The sequence below is a fragment of the Anolis sagrei genome, chromosome 2, assembly GCF_037176765.1.
Source record: "Anolis sagrei isolate rAnoSag1 chromosome 2, rAnoSag1.mat, whole genome shotgun sequence".
Classification (NCBI taxonomy): domain Eukaryota; kingdom Metazoa; phylum Chordata; class Lepidosauria; order Squamata; family Dactyloidae; genus Anolis; species Anolis sagrei.
The window spans coordinates 70,426,896-70,449,327 of record NC_090022.1 but is presented as its reverse complement, the minus strand read 5'-3'; the positions used below and the strand labels follow the sequence as shown (position 1 = coordinate 70,449,327).

The 22,432-nt window shown below is 41.5% G+C and overlaps 1 protein-coding gene across 1 annotated transcript in view; it reads left to right on the top strand.

Moving 5' to 3' along the window:
• The window catches only part of GRM2 (glutamate metabotropic receptor 2), a 135,364-nt gene that overhangs the window by 109,284 nt on the left and 3,648 nt on the right, over positions 1-22,432 (top strand). Inside the window, exons 3-4 of the mRNA XM_060765818.2 lie at positions 296-1,133; positions 2,675-3,741. Coding sequence (XP_060621801.1) covers positions 296-1,133; positions 2,675-3,741 — 1,905 coding nt within the window. The remainder of the gene's footprint in view (positions 1-295; positions 1,134-2,674; positions 3,742-22,432) is intronic.

Sequence of the window (22,432 nt, the reverse complement as noted above, 5' to 3'; positions counted from 1 at the left end):
TTTTGGTATTAGGAAATTGCCCTAAGTCCCCTAGGGGAGATAGAGCAGTATAAAGTTTTTATTATTATTATTATTATTATTATTATTATTATTATTAAAATTCATTTTGTCAACTACACTGAAATCCTTGGATATACATATTTAATAAATAACAAATCAATGAATTAAAATACAATTATCGCTTTCTTCTCTGGAGCAGGTAAAAAAGTCTGAACCGCCACTGTTCCTGTATGCATCTTTACTTGCTATTTTTCTGTATCTCAACAAGTCCCTTCCCTCTCTTGTTTCCCCTTAGGTGGCTAATCTACTGCGACTGTTCCAGATTCCCCAGATCAGCTATGCTTCCACTAGTGCCAAGCTCAGTGACAAGTCTCGCTATGATTACTTTGCTCGCACCGTTCCACCAGATTTCTATCAAGCTAAGGCTATGTCTGAGATCCTGAGGTTTTTTAACTGGACCTATGTCTCCACGGTGGCCTCAGAAGGTGACTACGGAGAAACAGGAATTGAAGCTTTTGAACTGCAAGCCCGAGCCCGCAACATTTGCATTGCTACCTCTGAGAAAGTGGGGCGATCCATGAACAAGAAGACTTTTGATGGTGTGATTAAGGCACTGATGCAGAAACCCAGTGCAAAAGTGGTAGTTCTCTTCACCCGAAGTGAGGATGCACGGGAGTTGTTGGCAGCTGCCCAAAGGATCAATGTTTCCTTCACATGGGTAGCAAGTGATGGTTGGGGTGCTCTTGAGAGTGTAGTGGCTGGTAGTGAACCAGTGGCTGAGGGAGCTATAACGATTGAATTAGCATCCTATCCAATACAGGAATTTGCTGTGTACTTTCGGAACCTTGACCCATACAACAACAGTCGAAACCCATGGTTCCGGGAATTTTGGGAACACAAGTTCCAGTGCAGCTTCCACCACCAAAACTGTAGCCGCTTCTCTCTAAAAACAGGAAAGTTTGAGCAAGAATCAAAGATTATGTTTGTAGTCAATGCAGTCTACGCAATGGCCCATGCCCTGCACAACATGTACCAAGCGCTGTGCCCAAATGTCTCCAAGCTTTGTGATTCCATGAAGCCAGTGAATGGCAAGAAATTCTACAAGGAGTTCATGCTCAATGTAACGTTTGATGGTAAGCTAATCACTTTGGTTTGCAACACTTGTAGAAATGCTTGGGGGTGTTAGGCAAAACACAGGAGATAAGGGGAGGAGGCACAGGGAGCAGGAGTTCAGCCTAAGGTAGTAAGTGATTGGTGAGATCCTGGGGCTACTACTTCACACATTGCACTAGAAAATTAAATGAGCGCCCTCCCCACCTCCATAAAAAAACATGCTGCAGGGAGCCTGGATCCATTGGGAGTCTTTCTGTGGTGAAACTTGCCTCAGAATTCAATTTCATTGCTAAGACAATGTTCACCAACTAAACTTCCTGGCTTCCTGTGTTGGTATGGATAGGATGACCTGTGGTTCACCTGAGCAAGCCCTATCTCAAGATTTAATGGGTCATAGCTTGGTCTCCTTCATGTTCATAATAGCACAGTCCCTGTATCTATGTGGCTGTATCTGTGGTTTAATTTATCTACATCTGACAAAATATGTCTTCATTAGGCATTTTCTAAGTCCTTCAGTGTAACCCTGGTATTCTTAGGCCATTTGTAGTTGTATATATTTGTGTGAAGTTCATGAATGTATCCTCTGCAAGTACTGTATTCACATCAGTGTGAAAGTTTGGCAGCTATAAACCAACCATCTTTTGAAAACAGTGTAGGGATTTTATTTCAGAGGTACACAGTGTATGACTGTGGACTTCATGTAATCTTTTGATGCTTGTATGTGTATTCAGTTTGCTGGCGATATGTTAAATGTGCTATGTATATGCATAGTATGTGCAGATCCATGTGTGTAATCCCTACCAATATCAGATATGCTCCTTGGGGCATATATCATTGTGCAACTCAAATGTACAAGTCAGTACCTTCTTTGTCACACTAGATAATTAATCCACTTTAAATCTTGTTTCTGCCTCCTGCAGAATTCTGGGGTTTGTAGTTAAGTGAGGCTGTTTAAAGGCTCCTCCCTGAACTACAAACCCCAGAATTCTGCAGGAAGCAGAAACCAGATTTTAAGTGGATTTTTTTCTCTAGTGTGATGAAGCCAGTGGTTTCTAATCTATGTATATCTAATTCACACCTAAAGTTGCTCCCACCTGCAAGTATTGTAGTCAATTAATGTGAAAGTACTGAGACAGCCAACAAGCATTATGCCATTCCGTGAAATGTTGTGATTACATTTCACTAATATTTAATAGAATTATGACCATATATACACGTATTTTTATTGTGGTTGTTCTGCAGTGCTTCCCTAGCTGGTGAAATATTGGGGGGGGGGGGGGAGCTGAAAGCAAAGATAACAGAACAGACGTTCTGATGGAACACCCTATTTCTGCCCAAATGTTTCTTTTCTTAGTCTTTTCTTTTGTCAATGCCAATAGGCAGAAGCAGGTTCCTTTCAAATATGTTCATCCTTTGTAGTTAATCCTTTATAGACATTCCCCAGGAAGGAGAGAGAGAGGTATGTGTAAAGCTACAATTCAATTAAATGTGGACATCCAATTTTACCATTCTTCCGTTTCCTATCATTTGAGTTAGATTTTCTCTCTATTCTGCTTCACAGCTCCATTTCGGCCATCATTAGACACCAAAAGTACAGTTCGATTTGACAGTTGTGGAGATGGAATTGGCCGCTACAATATCTTTAATTACCACAGAAGCAACGGGAGATATCACTATCAGAAAGTTGGCTACTGGGCAGAAGGGCTCATCCTCAACACAAGCCTCATTCCATGGGTGAAGACCTCAATCCCTGTTTCCCAGTGCAGTGACCCTTGCAAGAAGAATGAAATGAAGAGCATGCAGCCAGGAGACATGTGCTGTTGGATATGTATCCCATGCCAGCCTTATGAGTATCTGGTGGATGAGTTTACATGCCAGGACTGTGGTCCTGGCTATTGGCCCAATGAGACATTAAATGGATGCTATGAGCTACCCCAAGAGTACATCCGCTGGAAAGATGTGTGGGCTATTGGACCTGTTACTATTTCTTGCCTTGGTTTCATCTCCACAATGTTTGTTTTTGGGGTCTTTGCTAAGAACAATGACACTCCCATTGTGAAGGCTTCTGGCCGTGAGCTGTGCTACATCCTGCTCACTGGGGTATTGATGTGCTACAGCATGACATTCATCTTCATTGCCAAGCCCTCCACCGCAGTCTGTACCCTGCGTCGCCTAGGACTGGGTACCTCCTTTGCTGTCTGCTACTCCGCTCTCCTGACCAAGACAAACCGTATCGCTCGTATCTTTAGTGGGGTGAAAGAAGGTGTGCAACGCCCTCGGTTCATAAGCCCCACTTCACAGGTGGTTATCTGCATGGCTCTTATTTCTTGCCAGATAATCATAGTTATCATCTGGCTCATGGTGGAGACTCCTGGTACACGAAAGGAGACAGAGCCAGACAAAAGATACATTGTCACTCTCAAGTGCAACAACCGAGATTCAAGTATGCTGATTTCACTTACCTACAATGTCCTCTTGATCGTCTTATGTACAGTCTATGCCTTCAAGACCAGGAAATGTCCTGAAAATTTCAATGAGGCCAAGTTTATTGGATTCACCATGTATACCACATGCATCATCTGGTTGGCCTTCCTGCCCATCTTCTACGTCACCTCCAGTGATTACCGGGTAAGTAATTTTTTTATCAGAGTGGGAGGGAGAACCTCATAGATATAATTGGGGAGTGGGGAAGGAGATTCACACTGCACAGTTATAGCCTTGCAATTTTTCTTCAGGTACCATGTTTTGTGAAATCCTTGAATTTATAATACTTAGAATTCTCTGTTAGGGAGCTCTAGTGCTATAATTCGCCAGTGGGAAAGAGAATTCTAAGGACCTTACCAAAGGAGAAATCCCAGGACTCCCTCAGATGGAATGACAGCTGTTTAAGTGGTGTTAAACTGCCATAGTTGTGCATTGTGGATGCACCAGTCTTGATCCTGTTGGGAGGGAATGAGAAACACAAAGAGACAGGTGAAATTTATTACAGGAACAGCTCCTTGGTGCTTCTCATTGCTATACTCCTTATAGCAAGGTGGACAAGATTTAAGATTTATGAGATCTATTTCAATGTTTACTTGATCCCACAAATCACCCAGGGATCAGCTGTAGATACCAAACCCTGCCTTATAGTTGGAGATGATACCTGTGGCTGGAGGGAGATCAATTGTCCTTCTCTTTTAGCAACTGGAGAAAAACCTTTGAGGGGAAAAATACCCAGGTTCCTTTCCAACACTTTCTGTGGCTAAAATGAATCTGTAAAGTTATAAAAGAGGTTTAAAGCACCATGCAGGACATTAAGAAGTGACTATTGAAGTCTGCAGTAGGAAATGAAAGCTTTTGAAAACACCAGGCAAAAAGAAAAAGAAAGCAGCTAGACTCTCAGTTCTTTTCCTATAGCATCACTTAGCTTCACTCATAACTATTTCTTTCTGATCAGACACCCCACACTTCTGTTCCATTCCTGGATATCCCAGATAAAAGCTGTGGTCTTTTATACATTTACCTGGGAACAGGCTTTGCAAAACATACTGTGAGTGACATCCTTGGAAACAGAATAGACGGCCTGTGTCTTCTTTCAAGAGTCTCTTACTGTCCTGCATTCCAGTATACTTCACATCTCCGTTGTTTTGTTTGTCCATTTGCTTAGCGTAGTCTCTGGATCCATTGGATGCTTCCGGTGACAGAATGGGAAATGCTAATTACCCCAGTTTCTGGAAGCTTCTGAGTCACTTCCCATGCTGTTCTGGAGGGATTCCAAGACTTCTGAACCAAATTGAAGGTCACAGACAGCTGCATCCTTCAGATGATCCAAAGAGCCTTTTGCCACAAGATATGCCCTATTTTTCTTATTTTTTTGCTTCTCATGGAGAGTTTTGTTCATGGCTGCTAGCTTGACACTTAGCTCACTCCTATTCCAGAGCTGGGTTTTCTACACTCACTTGGGACTCTAAACATCTCTTTATCCTGCCCTACAATCCAGCTTTTTCAGTTGTCCCATTTCCATTTCTATCAGTGGTGCCTCCCATACCAGTGGGATAGTGAATTTAATTTAGCATTTAGTCTGAAAATTAAATGAATAATCCCAAGTGCTAAACCTGATAGGTGAATAGGGTTCAGCACCTTGCATGAATCATTTAACATTTGGACTAAAAGCTGAGTTCACTGCTTTACTGACCTTAAAGCCATCAGTCTTCTGATTGCCATACATCTCTAATGTTTGGTGAAGCTATAATGAATGCTTTTAGCTTTTCCTTTCCAGCAAAGCTCTGGTTTTATCCAGCTGTTGCCCCTCCACTGCTGGGACCACGCTCCATTTCAGCCATATCGGGGTCATGTCCAGTGAAAATCTTATACAAGCACAGTTTTGGAGATATCTGAGGAAGCAGACTTAAGTTAACAAAAGCTTCTGCTACAATTTCTTTCACACAGTTAGCTCATAGGTGCGACAAGATCTTTTTGCATGCAGTCATCTATTGCTAGCCTATTCTGTCAAGAGCATCCAGGTCAAATTACCAATCTATTGCTGTAGTCAGGTGCTTTCTGACTTCTCTTGTCAGAATCCTCCACCTCCTGATAGGATTTGTGGTGGGTTTTCAAAATGCAAATGCAGTGCTAGCATGCCTATTTTTGGGAGTCATACATTAAAAGTAAGCATCACCACATTTTATTTTATTTTTTAACAGTGGGAAGTGTTGTTGCTTTGAATGTCTTAATAAAAACTCAAGGCAAATGTTGGGATTTTGATCAGTATGAAGTGACATTTAGAGTACATTCTCCACTTTTGCAGGAGTTGGGGTGCTGAACCTCTGCAAAAAGTGGGAGAACCGCAAATACAAATTGCAAGTGTAATTTTCTTTACCTGAAAGAAGACTTATCTAGGGACCTCTAGGTTCTCCGGGTTGATTCTATGATGCACGTTGACCACAGTCATCTTACACTGCCATATGGGACCCCTGGTGGGGCAACAGGTTAAATCGTTGAGCTACTGAACATGCTGACTGAAAAGTTGGCGGTTTGAATCCAGGGAGTGGAGTGCGCTCCAGCAGTTAGGACCAGCTTCTGCCAACCTAGCAAATGTGCGTAGATCAATAGGTACTGCCTTGGTGGGAAGATAACGGTGCTCCATGGAGTCATGCTGGCCACATGACCTTGGTGGTGTCTATGGATAATGCTGGTTCTTTGGCTTAGAAATGGAGATGAGCACCACCCCAGAGTTGGACACGACTAGACTTATTGTCAGGGGAAACCTTTATCTTTACCTTACACTGCCATATAAAATCCAGATTACCAAAGCAGATAATCAATATTATCTACTTTGAACTGGATTATGTAAGTCTACACTGCCATATAATCCAGTTCAGGATTATATGGCAGCGTAAATTTACATAATCCAGTTCAAAGCAGATAATATGGATTATCTGCTTTGGTAATCTGGATTATATGGCAGTGTAGAAGAACCTTAAAGGATAAAGAGATTCCTGCTCAAAACATATTATTCAAATGCATGAATACTTAAATCTGCAAAAATTAAATCTGCAAATGTTGAGAGCTAACTGTGTTTGTACTGCAGATATGTTATTTTTAAAAAATAATTTCCAGTGTGTGTGTGTGTGTGTAGAAATATTGAAGGTTGTGGTGACTAATTGTGGTCATCTTTAGTAATGGCTCTTGTTAAAAATAAAGGAAATTATGTCAGCAATAACATACTTCAATCACACAGTGGTTTTAGAAAATCAATCACTTCAAACTCTGACACAAAGAACCACTGAGGCCTTTAAGGTTTTCTGTCCTATGCTGGTTTATTCTTAATTGAACCCCCACTGTGTGTAGATTTTATTCATTTTATTGCTATCCCAGCAGGAAGAGCCCCTTGATGAGTCTTTCCAAATTGGCCCATGTCAATTTCTGTCCCTGGCTGTGGTAGCAGAGGCTTTTCTGCTATTTTTTAAAAAGTGTAATTGGGCTATTTCAAGAAAGAGAAATTATAAGATAAATAGCAATATTACAGTTCTTCCCCATCTCCCAATAATATTGGGTTTAGAGAACAAAATCATATAAGCTAATTAATTAATTAAAATGTTCATTATTAGCCTAATAGCAATATTCTTTCCATTATAATTCAAATTGGCTTGCTTGCGAACAAACATTATGGAATGATTCTGGCCACAGGAAGGGTTGTTGTTGTTGATTGTGCCTTGAAGTCATTTCCAATTTATAGTGACCCTAAGGTGAAACTATGGCCCCTTCTACATTGCCATATAATCCAGATTATCAAAATGGATATTACACATTATCTGTTTTGAACTGGATTATATGAGTCTACACTGCCATATAATCCAGTTCAAAGCAGATGGATTATACAAGGGGTATTTTTTTAAGTAAGGACCCTTTTGTTGTAGACACTAGTAGTTCACGCGCATACCACAACGAACGCGTGCGTCATGTACTGGCATGCCTCGGGAACAACTGTGCTCAGTTTCTGCTCTGTAGCTAACCTGTACGGTTCTGTTCTGTGCTTTAAAAATGTTTAAGACTATCAACTCACCCGCTGCATGTGATACGGTTTTTGTCAGCAAGGAACCTGAGCGGTCCTCATCATGGACGTTGTCACGGCCATCTTTTAATTGTTGTATCCACTTACGCACTTTGCTTTCACTCATAACAGTATCACCGTACACTTCACAAATCTGTCGATGGATTTCTGCAGCAGGCAGGTTCCTTGCTGACAAAAACCGTGGGTCCTATGAAGGGGTTTCCTGGAGCTGAGACTATGTAACTCAACCAAGGTCACCCAGTGGATTTCCATGGCTTAGAAGGGAGTTGAACCCTGGTCTTCAGAGTCATAGTTCGATGCTCAAACCACTACACCATGTGAGCTCTCAATGGGGAAAACAGAGCTGCATGAAATAAGTGACCCTAAGGTGAAACTATGGCCCCTTCTACATGAGGAAACTTTAATTTAACTGTCACCTAATTGCAGAAAGTGATCCAGTGTGATGTAGTAATTTCAGCATTGGACTATGACTCTGAAAACCAAGGTTTGAATCCTTAAAGCCATTGGGTGAGCCATTGGGTGAACCATTGGGTTACTTTGGCTAAGTCTTTCAACCTCAAAAAAAGGCAAAGGTAAACATCCTCTTGCCCAAAAATCCTTGATGATAGACTTGGCGTAGGGTCACCATAAATCTGAAATGACTTGAAGGCACAAAGCAAAATCCCACCCCTTCTGCCCAGTGCATTTTACAGATCCAAACAAATGTTTGCTTTCTCCTGGTTTTGGGTTGATCCACAATCAATGGCTCTTTGTGGCCACTGTCCCAGCCTCCAACCAGTTCCCTGGGGTGCTTGTGTAGATGCCCCACAGTGACCTGGTTCTCTTTAATTCACCTCCTAGCTCAGTTTAAATGGATATGTAGAAATGCCCTGAGTAGATCCAACTCATCCCCTGCTATTTGTAATGGGGAACAAAGTATCCCATTACAAATAGAAGACAGGAGCAGAATTCAAAATGATCTTAACAGATTAGAGAGATGAGCCAAAACTAACAAAATGAAGTTCAACAGTGACAATTGCAAGATACTCCACTTAGGCAGAAAAAATGAAATACAAAGATACAGAATGGGGGACGCGTGGCTCGAGAGCAGTACATGTGAAAAAGATTTTGGGGTCCTTGTGGACAACAAGTTAAACATGAGCCAACAATGTGATGCGGTGGCAAAAAAAAGAAAAAAAAAGAAAAGCCAATGGGATTTTGGCCTGCATCAATAGGAGTATAGTATCTAGATCAGTGTTTCTCAACCTGGGGGTCGGGACCCCTGAGGGGGTCACAAGGGATTGTCAGGGGGGTCACTGAAGACCATCAGAAAACACGGTATTTTCTGTTGGTCATGGGGGTTCTGTGTAGAAAGTTTGGCCCAGTTCTATTGTTGGTGGGGTTCAGAACGCTCTGATTGTAGGTGAACTATAAATCCCAGCAACTACAACTCCTAAATATCTATTTTCCCCAAACTCCACCAGTGTTCACATTTGGACATGTTGAGTATTCATGCCAAGTTTGGTCCAGATCCATCATTGTTTGAGTCCACAGTGCTATCTGGATGTAGGTGAACTACAACCCCTAAACTCAAGGTCAATGGCCACCAAAGCCTTCCAGTATTTTCTGTTGGCCGTGGGAGTTCTGTGTGCCAAGTTTGGTTCAATTCCATTGTCTGTGGAGTTCAGAATGCTCTTTGATTGTAGGTGAACAATAAATCCTAGAAACTACAACTCCCAAATTACAAAATCAATCCCCTCCCAAGCCCACCAATATTCAAATGTGGGCGTATTGGGTATTTGTGTCAAATTTGGTCCAGTGAATGAAAATACATCCTGCATTTCAGATATTTACATGACGTTTCATAACAGTAGCACAATGATAGTTATGGAGTAGCAACGAAAATAATTTTATGGTTGGGGGTCATCACAACCTGAGGAACTGTATTAAGGGGTCGCGGCATTGGCAAGGTTGAGAACCACTGATCTAGATCCAGGGAAGTCATGATACCCTGTATTCTGCCTTGGTTAGATCACACCTGGAATACTGTGTCCAATTCTGGGCATCACAATTGAAGAGAGATATTGACAAGCTGAAATGTGTCCAGAGGAGGGCGACTAAAATGATCAAGGGTTTGGAGAACAAGCCCTATGAGGAGCGGCTCAAAGAGCTGGGCATGTATAGACTGAAGAAGAGAAGGCTGAGAGGAGACATGATAGCCATTAGGCCTGGGTAACAACGGAAAAATTTGTTTCTAAAATCAATTTGTATTTGGGGGGTTTTTTTGTTTCGATATTTAAAATAATTACAAAATTTTCCTTCTAAAAAGTTCGATATTTACGAAATTTCGTAAATGTGAAAAAAATTACAAAACATTAACGAATCGATTTCCGAAACAATAACGAATCGATTCGTTAATGGCGGACGCGACAGCGAAATACGCTAAAAAACCTCCAAAAACTTCTGAAGCTTCCCTCTCCCTCTGTTGTTGACTGTTGGTGTGATATTATAATTTTTTTTCACTAATTAAACAAAAAACTTGCCCCAGACATGCGGAAATAATAACGAAACGACCTCAAAACAATAACAAAACGAATACAATAACGAAATACGAAGCATTTACAAAACGTGTTTAAAAATTCGTTTTTTTAAAAAATTGCTCCAGAATGGTTCGTTATCGTTTTGTAATTGGAAAAATTAACGAATTATTAACGAATTACGAATTAACGAAACGAAACCGCCCAGCCCTAATAGCCATGTATAAATATGTGAGAGGAACTTATAGGGAGGAGGGAGCAGGCTTGTTTTCTGCTTCCCTGGAGACTAGGACGTGGAACAATGGCTTCAAACTACAAGAAAGGAGATTCCATCTGAACATTATGAAGAACTTCCTGACTGTGAGAACTGTTCAGCAGTGGAACTCTCTGCCCCGGAATGTGGTGAAGCCTCCTTCTTTAGAAGCTTTTAAACAGGGGCTGGATGGCTATTTGTCAGGGGTGCTTTCAATTTGATTGTCCTGCTTCTTGGCAGGGGGTTGGACTGGATGGCCCATGAAGTCTTGTCCAGCTCTATGATTTTATGATTCTACTTCCAATGCTGCTTTTCCTCTTCCAAACTGCAAAGGACATGTGAGACCATGGATGCTGAACAAGTGCCTCCCTTCTCCAAATCAGCGGCTCCATGGGAACATGACCACTGCCTGGTGAGATGATGCTGTGGGATGGGGTCATAAGAGGTTAGAGGACAACCTTTTCCACTCTCTCCAGAAAGAGGAAGAGCATGCATATGATTGCTGGCCTTTTAACTAGCTTACCTCCAGGTGGACTACTATGGGTCATATCTGAGCAGCAAAAATCCTTAGCTGTCAGTTCCTCCACTTCTGCCTCCCTAGCAGAAACCATGTTTGCTCATTTTGATTTTTTTTTTCATTCAGAGTCACAACATACATATATGTATAAAAGGTAAAGGTTTTCCCTTGACATTAAGTCTAGTTGTGTCCAACTCTGCGGGGTGGTGCTCATCTCCATTTCTAAGCTGAAGAGCCAGCGTTGTCCGTGGACACCTCCTAGGTCATGTGGCTGGCATGACTGCATGGAGTGCCATTACCTTTCCGCAGATCTACTCACATTTTCATGTTTTCGAACTGCTATGTTGGCAGAAGCTGGGGCTAACAGCGGGAGCTCAACCCACTCGACCTTTCACTCAGCAAGTTCACTTGTTCAGTGGTTTAACCCGCTGCATTACCAGGGAGCCCCTTTTCATATATGCATATGTATATCCCTATTTACTCGAGCCTAATGCGCAATCGAATATAATGCACACCTCAATTTTCAGAACACTGAAACCAAAAACTATTTGCTGTTGAATGTTATGCACAGTGGCAAAAAGTGCACTTTTTGTAATTTGGTAATAATAATAAAAAAGGCTGTGCATTACAGTTTCTACCGGCTAAGGATTCCTTCTTTAAAAACAAAAGTTTCCAGCAATTGAAAGTAAAACCTCGGGGTGCATCTATGCTGTAGAATGAATCCACTTTAATTGCCTTGGTTCAATGCTATGGAATGATGGGGGTTGCAGTTTTACAAGGTCTTGAGCCTTCTCTGTCAAAGAGTACAGATGTCTCACCAAGCCACAAATTCCAGGAGTGCATAGCATTGAGCCATTGCCATTAGAGATGCCATTAGAGATGGCATCCCTCAAGGAGAAGCTCCAGGTGCAGCTCCTTTTGCTTTGGCTCTAAGATTACTATATCATGATGCAAATCTGATATGCACCCAAATTTTGGTGAGATAATTTAGCCTTAAAAAGTGAGCATTAGGTTCAAGTGTGTGTGTGTGCACGCACGCACAAGTGTGTTGATATAGATGGATGGATAGATAGATGGATGGATGGATGGATGGATAGATAGATAGGTAGGTTACTGCTCATCACCCCATGATTTCTCTTAGACCAGAACTAGACTGGGAATGAATTGAATTCCCATGGCTTTGCCTTGGAAAAAAATGGAACTAATTCTCTTCCAGCAAATAATTCTCAAAGATTTCTCCAAGGCGGTGGAATTCCCTGGAGGTGCTTCTCTCAAAACAGTCCCCTGAATTTTCTCTGGATATTATGATTACATCTTTACATCATAAAAATCTAATCAACTATAATCCAATAGAAAATATACAGTATAACTGCACAGTGCAACTTACATTTTAGTAAACATGTCTTTTTTCACACTCACCTGGTGGAAAAAAGCAATTTAGAAGAACCATTAAATTATGTAAGGCCATTGCTTGCCATCATAATGAAGCTACAGCAATTCAGCTTTTGTTTGGGGGCAAGGAGAGGGCTAAAGGGCCCCACTTTTTCCTAGTCTTGCAGCTGTTTAAAACGGATTTGATCAAAAATAACAAAGACTCATCAGATTCCCAAATCAGGGGACAATGTGCTTTGCTAGCAATAACCCAAATGATTATCTGCAACTGAGTAATTAGAAGATGGAAAATAATTACTTTCTGAACCTCCAGGCAATCTAAAAATAAGTATTTTCTTCCAGCTCTTGCTTTTTCCTGCCCCATTCCTTTGAGGTCTTACTGCTCTCTGCCTTGCCTTTGGGAAGGTGTTTCTTCACTAGAGAAACAGCAGCTCCTGGTGGACATCAGAGAGAGATACAGATTGTGTGGGTGTTTCATTTTCAATAAACATAAGGTCACTCTAAAGCAGAAAATTGTGATTTTTACATGTTAATAGTGGAATACTGCCAAAATGCTTAATGACGGTAATGTGCTTCTAGTGTGTATGCTGTTAAGACAAAATAAGCACAGCAGAGGATTTCCATGTGAAAATAAGCATCATGATTTCTTCAGAAGATGCTGATCATATTTGATCTACCTGTTGGGATCAGAGCTAGGTGGTACTTATCATGCAGCTTTCCCAGTCTTCAGTTTCATAGTTCACAACTGGCTTTGTTGGGAACAGTTCCAATGTATTATCAAAGGCTTTCATAGCCAGAATCACTGGGGTGTTGTGTGCTTTCCAGGCTTTGTCATCTGAAAATGTCAGTCACAGAGGCAGGCGAAATGTCAGGAGAAAATGCTGTCAGAACACAGCCATACAGCCCAGAAACCACACCACACCCCTGTCCTAATTCATCTTCTGTCATTCCACTTTTTCAGCTATTTTTAAAATGTCCCAGTTTCTACTTTTCTCACCTTTCCCCGTTGTTCTCTGCTTATTTCAGTAGCTGCAAATTGAGTTCAAAAGTGCAAAAGTGGTTTGCATTCACATAATTCGGTAAGAAATAATTTAGGGGAGAGGAAAGAACAAAATCAAAGTGCTGCAGCCTTTCCTAGCATTTGCATTTTTCTTCATTGGTGACTTTTGCCATCTTGATCACACTCTGGTGTTGCTTGGCTACATATGTCCTGGAATTTATCTGTGAAATGTTGGTGGGTATGTGTTTTGGAGGGGCCGCGGTGATGCCATGGGTTAAACTGCTGATCTGCAGACCTTGCTGACCAAAAGGTTGACAGATCAAATCCACATAGTGGGCTGATCTCCCATCATTAGCCCCAGCTTCTGCCAACCTAGCAGTTTGAAATCATGCAAATGTGAGTAGATTAATATCTACCACTTTGGTGGGAAGGTAACGGCACTCTATGCAATCATGCCAGCCACGTGACCTAGGAGGTGTCTGTGGACAACGCCGGCTCTTCGGCTTAGAAATGAACATGAGCACCACCCCCAAGAGTCAGACTCATCTTGACTTAATGTCAAGGGGAAACCTTTACCTTTATGTCTTTTGGATAGTAGCTCGCTAATTTCAAAGTAAGAGGAGTCTGTAAAGGTGGTGTCCTATAATGTGAGTGATCGTCATTTCAGTTTTAATCACATCATGACTTCGATCTCCCTACCGTCTTTGGCCTGTGGGCTCCATGCCTGCTGAATTCATGCAACCATCATCCAGATAAAACTTCTTATCAGCACTTCCTGTCAAAAGGATTCATACTTTAACCCAGCAGTTCTCAATCCTTGATCCTGGGGTGTTCCTTGAGCCCTGCCAGATGTTAATGGTCAAAGATCCTGGCAGCTGAAGTCCAAAGGCCCTGAGGTTTGAGAACTATGGGTTTAACCCATGCTTTAGCACTGACTTTGGGGAAATACTTCATATGTGGACATTTTGAACAGGAACATGTGTTTCCTTTAAGCCTGAAGAAATCTAGGGAAGACCTGGTTGCCCTTTAAGGGCTGCTCATAAATGGTCTTAGGACCATAAGTGGCCCATGAACCATACTTTGCCCAACCTGCCTTAAACCTGCACTTGGCCTTTAAAGGAGGAATAGAGAGCCCTTTGGGAGCTTGTTAATGAAATTCTGTGAGAAACTTTGGAAAGATGTCTCTGAAAAACTTGGCAGAAAGGGAGCTTTATTAGTACTTTCTGATTTCAGTTCAGACGAAAGGTGTGCAAATGTGCTATTTAGGGCTCCTGAACAGCAAAGCTTCCATTGAAGTCTCCAGGAAGGAAGAATTTGCCAGCATGAAATGTGCCAGCTGAAGTCTGCAACTTCATTTGGTTAATGGAGAAATCCCGCTATGCTCTTATCTTCTGAAGTGCTGAGTGACAGGGTCCTCACTGCCCTCAGTGCCCAAGAATACTTTAGAAGCTAGTACAAAATACACTACAAAGCTGCTCAAACATGGTTTTTTCTTTCTCTTCCTCTATAAGAGCACAGTCTAGAAAACAAGCATAGAAGTAAAAGGCAAAAAAGAACACAGTAAAGTTACCTTTTGCACCTAAACCAAGCATATAGACATGCAGAAAGGGGGGATTCCCGGAGAAGTTACATTCCTAAAGTTTTAATAATGACCTAGATCAGAAATGGGTAAACTTTGGCTCTCCGGGTGTTTTGGACTCAACTCCCACAATTCCTAACAGCCTCGGGCTCTTTTCTTTTCCCCCTCAGTCTCTTTTCTTTTCTCCCTAAGTCACTTAAGTTCTTACAGAAAGAGGTGAGGGATGGGGCCAGCCTTATCTCCTTGGGGAGGGCATTCCAGAGGCAGAGGGCCACCACCTAGAAGGCCCTCTCCCGCATCCCCACCAACTGGGCTTGAGACGGTGGTGGGAGCGAGAGGAGGGCCTGATTTCAATGGCAAATCCTATTGAAATGAGCAACTTCCTCTGCATGGTACTATATGTCATCCTGTATGGCCACCCTTGGCGGTTCCCAGGGAGGACATTTTTTGTGGATATGGATGGGTGAAACTGCAGGAACCGGTCCAGCAGGTACAAGGGGGCATACTGTATAAGCCAACTAGCATTCCCCCACTCCCCCTACTTTGTCTTTATCTCCTAACCTGTCTACTCTTGGAAGAGTGAATAAAATGCACGCCTATTACTGGAGAGTGGGCTGGGAAGTGGTAAGAAAGGAAAGAAGAGATATAACAGATCTGTTGCAAAAAGTAATTACACATCATGCAGCTTTAGAAAACCAACCTGGCATTTTCCAGATATTTTGAACTACAATCCCACAATCATCAACCCAAGAATCACACTATGAGATCTGCACATATCTGGAAAGTGACAAATTGGCAATAGGACTATTTAAATCCCCAAAGGAGTGCTTGTTATTTCCAGGCAGCGGTTCCAGCTATGGTATTATACATCATTTTCTTGGTGTTAAATATCTTCCGCATCCCTCAAAGACCACAATCGAAATTATAGACTAGTCACTGCCTGCTGGCTACTTCAGTGAATTATAGTGCTTTACTGGAGGGCTGGATAAGTGTCTGGCCAAGGAGGAGGGTTATTGTATCACCTCGGTGCTGGTTGTTTACATAGTTCAATATTCAGCTCAGCTTGTGAATTGTATTACTATGGCTGTATGTATCAACCCAGACACAGTGTATCATCCAAATGGAGTGATAAAGAATATTTTATAAATAAAGCCAAATTGCTTTCACTGATGATACCGCAAAGCTAAGTGACTAGCTTACAGTAGTTATTTGTCATTATTATTTATTTTATTCACTTGTATCCACCTTTTCCCCAGTAATGGGTTTCAATGTGTCTTCCATCTTGTTAACAATACAGCTTAAAAATGTGTTAAAAATCAATAAAATGACAATTTATAAAATTAAAGCCATTAAAAGTCATCAAAGGACTCACCACAAATCAACAAAACAGTTCCGAACACCATGAAAAGCCCATCCCAATACATTTCTAGAGGCCTTAATGTTTTACTTGCCAGCAGAAAGGGAGCAACCAGCTTCCCTCAGGAGGAACTTCTAGAGCCAGGGAGCAGATTGGAGGGATCATCTGAATGCATAGAATAGCGTGAATTTTAGTTGGCTTCAGTGCCTAAGAGTCAACAAATAATTGATTGAGTGATAGCAAGTTGAAATTTGCTATGGTACTTATTTATCCCAGAGAAATGCATTCCACTTATTTTCAGATGCATAAAGTTGACAGAAGACAGTGCACATATTTTCTTTTTAATCGTGTTAGAAGTTACTTGAGAAACTGCAAGTCACTTCTGGTGTGAGAGAATTGGCCATCTGCAGGGATGTTGCCCAGGGGATGCCCGGATGTTTTACCATTCTGTGGCAGGCTTCTCTCATGTTTCTGCATAGGAACTGAAGCTGACAGATGGGAGCTCACCCCGGCTCATGGATTCAAACTGTCAAACTTCAGGTCAGCAGTTCAGCTGGCACAAGGGTTTAACCCATTGTGCCACCACAGTTGACAGATCATAGTGCTCTTGAGGCTTTATGACACCAGTCTCTTCTGTCACAACAATTGTATTGTTTGAACAAATGGAAACATACTGGCATGGATGCATCTCCCTCTACGTCCCGCTTCATAGTTTAAGATAATCTGGGAAGGCCCTCTTCTCACTCCTGCGAGCGTTGCAAATACATCTGGCAGGGATGAGGGACAGGGCCTTCTTGACTGTGGCCCCCTGCCTGTGGAACTCGCTTCCCACCAAGGTAAGATGAACCATCGCAGAGATTAAGATCCTCTGGGGAGGCCCTGCTTTCCGTCCTGCCATTGTCACAGGTGTGATTGGTCGGGACGAGAGTCAGGGCCTTCTCGGTGATTGCTCCCCGGCTATGGAACTCCCTTCCTGGTGTGATCAGGTTGGCCCCCTCCCTCCTGTCCTTTAGAAGGATGGTAAAAACTTGGCTGTGGGACAAAGCTTTTGGGACAGGGCAATAAAGCAGCAATAGGAAAGATGACCAGGCCAATTAGATTTGACGTGGATGACTAGGATGGTTGTAAATGGTGTATTTTAATATTTTGCTAATTTTTTTTAATGTTTATGTATTGTATGTGTATTTGTGTCTTGGCATTGAATGTTTACCATGTATATATTGTGCTCTGCCCTGAGTCCCCTTCGGGGTGAGAAGAGTGGAATATAAATGTTTTAAATAAATAAATAAATAAATAAGATCAGCTCCATCCCTCCTGTCATTTAGGGAGAAATTGAAGTCATGGTTCTAGGAACAGGTTTTTGGACAACAGGCATAGGTAGCATTTTGGATATGAAATTGACTGGAATGGTGATACAGCTGTTAATACTGATTTTTCTGTTTTAATGAATGTTTTACTTATTGTTTTAATTGTTATTATATTGCTCTGTTATATGTAGTGGCATTGAATTGCTGCCAAATGTAAGCCGTCCTGAGTCCCCCTTCTGGGGTTGAGAAGGAATGGGATAGAAATACGGGGGGGGGGGGGGGGGGGGATGAAAACAATTACTTTTCTACCTTATCTCCTGTAGTGTTATGGTGCCCCCTTTGGTGATGCATGTTCCTACAAATAGTCTTCTGCACTGCTTCACTCGGCCTTTCGTTCCTACCCATGTCTGCCCTATGTAATACGTGTGCTATTTAATTTTTTTTTCTTATACTGCAATTACACAATTACAATTTTGATGCTTCCTTAAAATTGGGAACATTGCTGTACTTTTGTAATTACTGCAAACCACGGTAATGCAACTGGGCAATTAAAGCAAAACAAATTAAAAATAAATAAAACCCAGGGAACAGAATAAAGGCAATGTTGTCCCTGGATACCATGATTTCCTCTTTGTCTGGATGCTGGATGTAGTATGATTTCACCTTGCTTGGAGATAGGAAGTTTTTGTTTTTTGTTTTGTGTGTGCTTGTGTGTGTGAGAGGAGCGACTTGAGAAACTGCATGTTGCTTCTGGTGTGAGAGAATTGGCTGTCTGTAAGGACGTTGCCCAGGGGATGACTGGACGTTTTGATTTTTTTTACCATCCTTGTGGGAGGCTTCTCTCATGTCCGCGCATGGGGAGTTGACAGAGGGAGTTCATCCGCGCTCTCTCCAGATTTGAACCTCCAACCTGTTGGTCTTCAGTCCTTCTGGCACAAGGGTTTAACTCATTGCACCACCGGGGGCTCCAGATAAGGAGTGAAAGAGGAGGAGAACTATACACACATGACTGCTGGGATAGTGGAAAAGTAGTAGAATGAAATGATTACGGCAGATAAAATAGTTGAACAGCAGCCATATTAGAGCTATTAACAGGTTTCCCCTGTCAATGAAAAGATGTAATCCAATAACAGTGGAAACGCAATGCATAAAGGAGAGAGATGTGACATTGAGTGACAAGTCTCAACAGACAATCCTGCTGTGTTTGAGATTTGACCCTTTATGAGATAAAGCCCTTATTCACATTTTGGCACATGAAATGAATCATGGAGGTATCGTTAAAATTGTACAGTCAATAATAGACATCTAATAGTATAACATGCCTTGAAAACCTTCTGTGTAACAAGTGACTCATCCAAGATTACATAGAAAAGAAGTGGAGTAGAGTAGCAGCTCTCTTCTAGTCTTGTCATGTTCATAGTACAGATAGACTTGAAGATAGCTAAACCTCTAAATCGGTGGTAGGTTCGATTTTAAGCTCAGATAATTTTTTTTCTCTTTTGTAAATCTATGATTTATTGATAGACAATAGTTCCAAAACTAACATTATCCTTAACACCAAAATCTATGTACCGATTTGTTTGCTTTAAGTTATAGCAGGTGATATTTGCTTTTCTTCTGCATTGATGTAGCTGTCACTAATTGTTCCTGTGTAGTGCATATACAATATTTCTGGATACAGGGAGTACCGTAACTAAAATCTGTGTATTATTCTACATTTTGTCCTAAATCACAGACATTTTGCCTTGCATCATTTTTGCTCAGTTCACAAGCGTTTAAATTACATCTTTGGAGTAGGGTCAGTATACGGAGAAAAGGTCAATGGGAAAATATCACACTTTGCAATTGACATAACTATCATTGTGGTGGGGGTAGTGTATCCCTCTCCCCTCTGCTGTATGCATTATCCTTACTGGGTTGACAGATGCTGAAATTGGGAGTCCATGCTGTGGAGTCATGACACTGGGAAAGTGGAGACATGATTGTGATCAGCATCCCATGGGTAACACAAGTGGGTATAACTGGGGATCATGCCTGCATTTGTACCCTTTCAGATCTTGCTGAATCTAGCCCCCACTGCCCCATCCTGTTGGAGCATTGATGTCAAGGATCTCCTGAACAGTTATTGATTGGCCTTGGGGGTGTTCCTAGGCTCACTCTCTTGCTGTTGAGCACTGGATGAAGAGGTATCTTGCATTGTGCATGGAAGGTGCTCCTTCTCCTTGTCATGCTCCAAAACAGATAGACTGAGAGGCATCTCTGCAGTCAATCATCAGCCAGAGAGGTGAAGCTGCAACTGACAACTGATGTTGCTCATCATGGGAAGCAGTTGGGCAACAGCATCTCTCACCATCTCTTGAGAGTATGGAGGTGACAATACTTTGTCAGCATGATGTAGAATTTTTCTTATGTGCTTTATTGCATGTAATATATTTTTCAAACATATATAATCAACATTTATTGCATGCATACAGCATTATTTTCATTTTTTTAAAAAAACAAACAAACAAATATATTCTTCCTTACTAACTAGATGAGATTTCTGCTGCTTCCTCAGTGGAACTGAAGATGCCAACCTGGACAAGATTATAATTAGATGATTTATTTTGAAAGGGAGAGAGAGCTGTATTTCATAAACCATAGAAACAAAATACAAGAATTCAAGTTGTAGTTTTTGCATGTTTATGCCCAAGATGTTTTTGACTTGCTATTAGTTTGGGACACACGTATGGTTATGAGTGTCTCAAAAATGCAAACCCAGCTGTACAATTGATATTGGAGAACAGCTGTTACTGGAAGGAATCATCTGGAAACAAGACAGGGAACCTGTGTGTGGCTGGAAATCATGTGCTCATGTGATTTTGGAGAGTATAGTGAAGTGTCTGTCAAGAGGAGAACCAAGTGGTGAAGTGCTGTGTCCATCTCTACCCAAATCCTTGACTAGCCCGGAACTATAATGCTCTTTTGTAGTGGCATTTCACACACAACATGGATTATGTGCTTAGTTGAAGTGGACAAAAAAAAATCCTTCAAGAATGCAGATAAAGACTTGGAAAATTCAGGTTTTTTGCTGTTCCGCAGATGTTTGTAGAAAGGAAAGCATTCAGTAGTGTACTACTTCCTAGTGGTTTATTACCCCTCAAAAGAAGGAAGAAGTTTCAAGGGGTCTGACAACCACAATCACAGCAGAGAAAGCAATGTGGCAGATGAGAGGCACATTTAAATTAGAAAGAACAAAATTGAAATAAAGTAGTTCTGCCACTTTTGCAAGAGGAGGGCTGCAGGATTTCGATGGAAGTAGGAAATAGCAAATGCAGAAATGCTATTTTTTAAACCTGAAAAAACACCACTCTAGGAATCTCTAGAGCAGTAGTTCTCAACCTGTGGGTCCCCTGATGGTTTGGCCTACAGCTCCCAGAAATCCCAACCAGTTTACCAGCTGTTTGGATTTCTGGGAGTTGAAGACCCAGAGGTTGAGAACCACTGCTCTAGATCCTTCAGTGAGACTCTATAGTCAGCTTCCGCTATAGTCCTCTTGCTTGGGTTTGGGGTAGTTGAATAATTGTATGTCAAAAGTCAGATGTGAATGTGTCAAAGAGGTAGTGTTTCCCACAAGTGAGCTGTGCACACCCAATATTGTTTACTTAGGCAAAGCAGGAAATTGCCACCCCTCCCCTTGCCGTGAAGAGGCAAGGTTTCTTGGCACATGAGACAGAAAATCCTATAAGCAGTTATCTCCATCCCTAGCAATAAATTAATCCAATCCAATGCCCCAGCTATCTTATTGCCTGAGATATCTACCTTCATTGGCTACTCTTGCCCTGTTGGATAGCTGGGTGGAATCCTATTCCCTGCCAATGAATAGATGACGCCATGGCTTGCTTGACTGCAGAAATGACTTAGAACCTTTAAAATTATCTGATGTGGTTGACCAGCAACCCCGTTCCTCCCAATTTATTTATTTATTTAGGACATTTATATCTTGTCCTATCGCAACCTCCACACCAGGACTCAGGGCGGCTGACAACGAAAGCATAAATATGCATCTTAGATAAAAACAGTATAAAACATTATAAAAACATCATTAAAACAGTAAAAGAGTAAAAATACCCTTATGTTGGTACCATAGTAGTATCACAGACTCTAAACTGTTTCTTTCTTTCCTGAACACTGAGTTCAGACCACCAACTAATGGCATACAGACCACCATTTTGAGTAGCAATGACTTAGAAGTTATTAAAGGATCTAAACAGCGTCTTATTGTGGGTTCCTGTTATGTTTCACCATATGTTAACAACTTACATTGATTTTGTTACAATGCATATATGGAGACTTTTAATCAGGTCTGATGGATTAGTATATTATCTCCAGAACCCTTCTGTTTTTAGCTCCCCTTGTCCATGCACCATTGGACAAAAGCAATCTGAGGTATGGACCTGAGGCGGAAGTAGAGACTGCTGCCATAGACACAAACATTCTCCCTATCTCCTCTAGCCAAACTGTAGAGTTGTATCTAAAAATGATGACGTAACAAGGTTGTTGTTGTTTTTAAAAAAAAAGGTGAGAGGAAATAGCTGAGTGTGGGTTAAAAATAGAGCACAGCCTTGTGTTTTTTTGTGGTTGCCAAATATATGATACCGTCACAAATACAAGTGTCCAAGTTTCTCGATAACACACTGTTAGCTTCTTGTTGCTTGAACTTCATTTTTCATTTCCACCCACACATTCTTGGCAAAGCTGCCAAGATGATATATTAATTTCTTAGCTAGTTGAAGGATTCCTTTTTTTAAAAAAAACAATTGTATATCTACATATTCATGAATTCAGCTGAGTCTCTTGGGT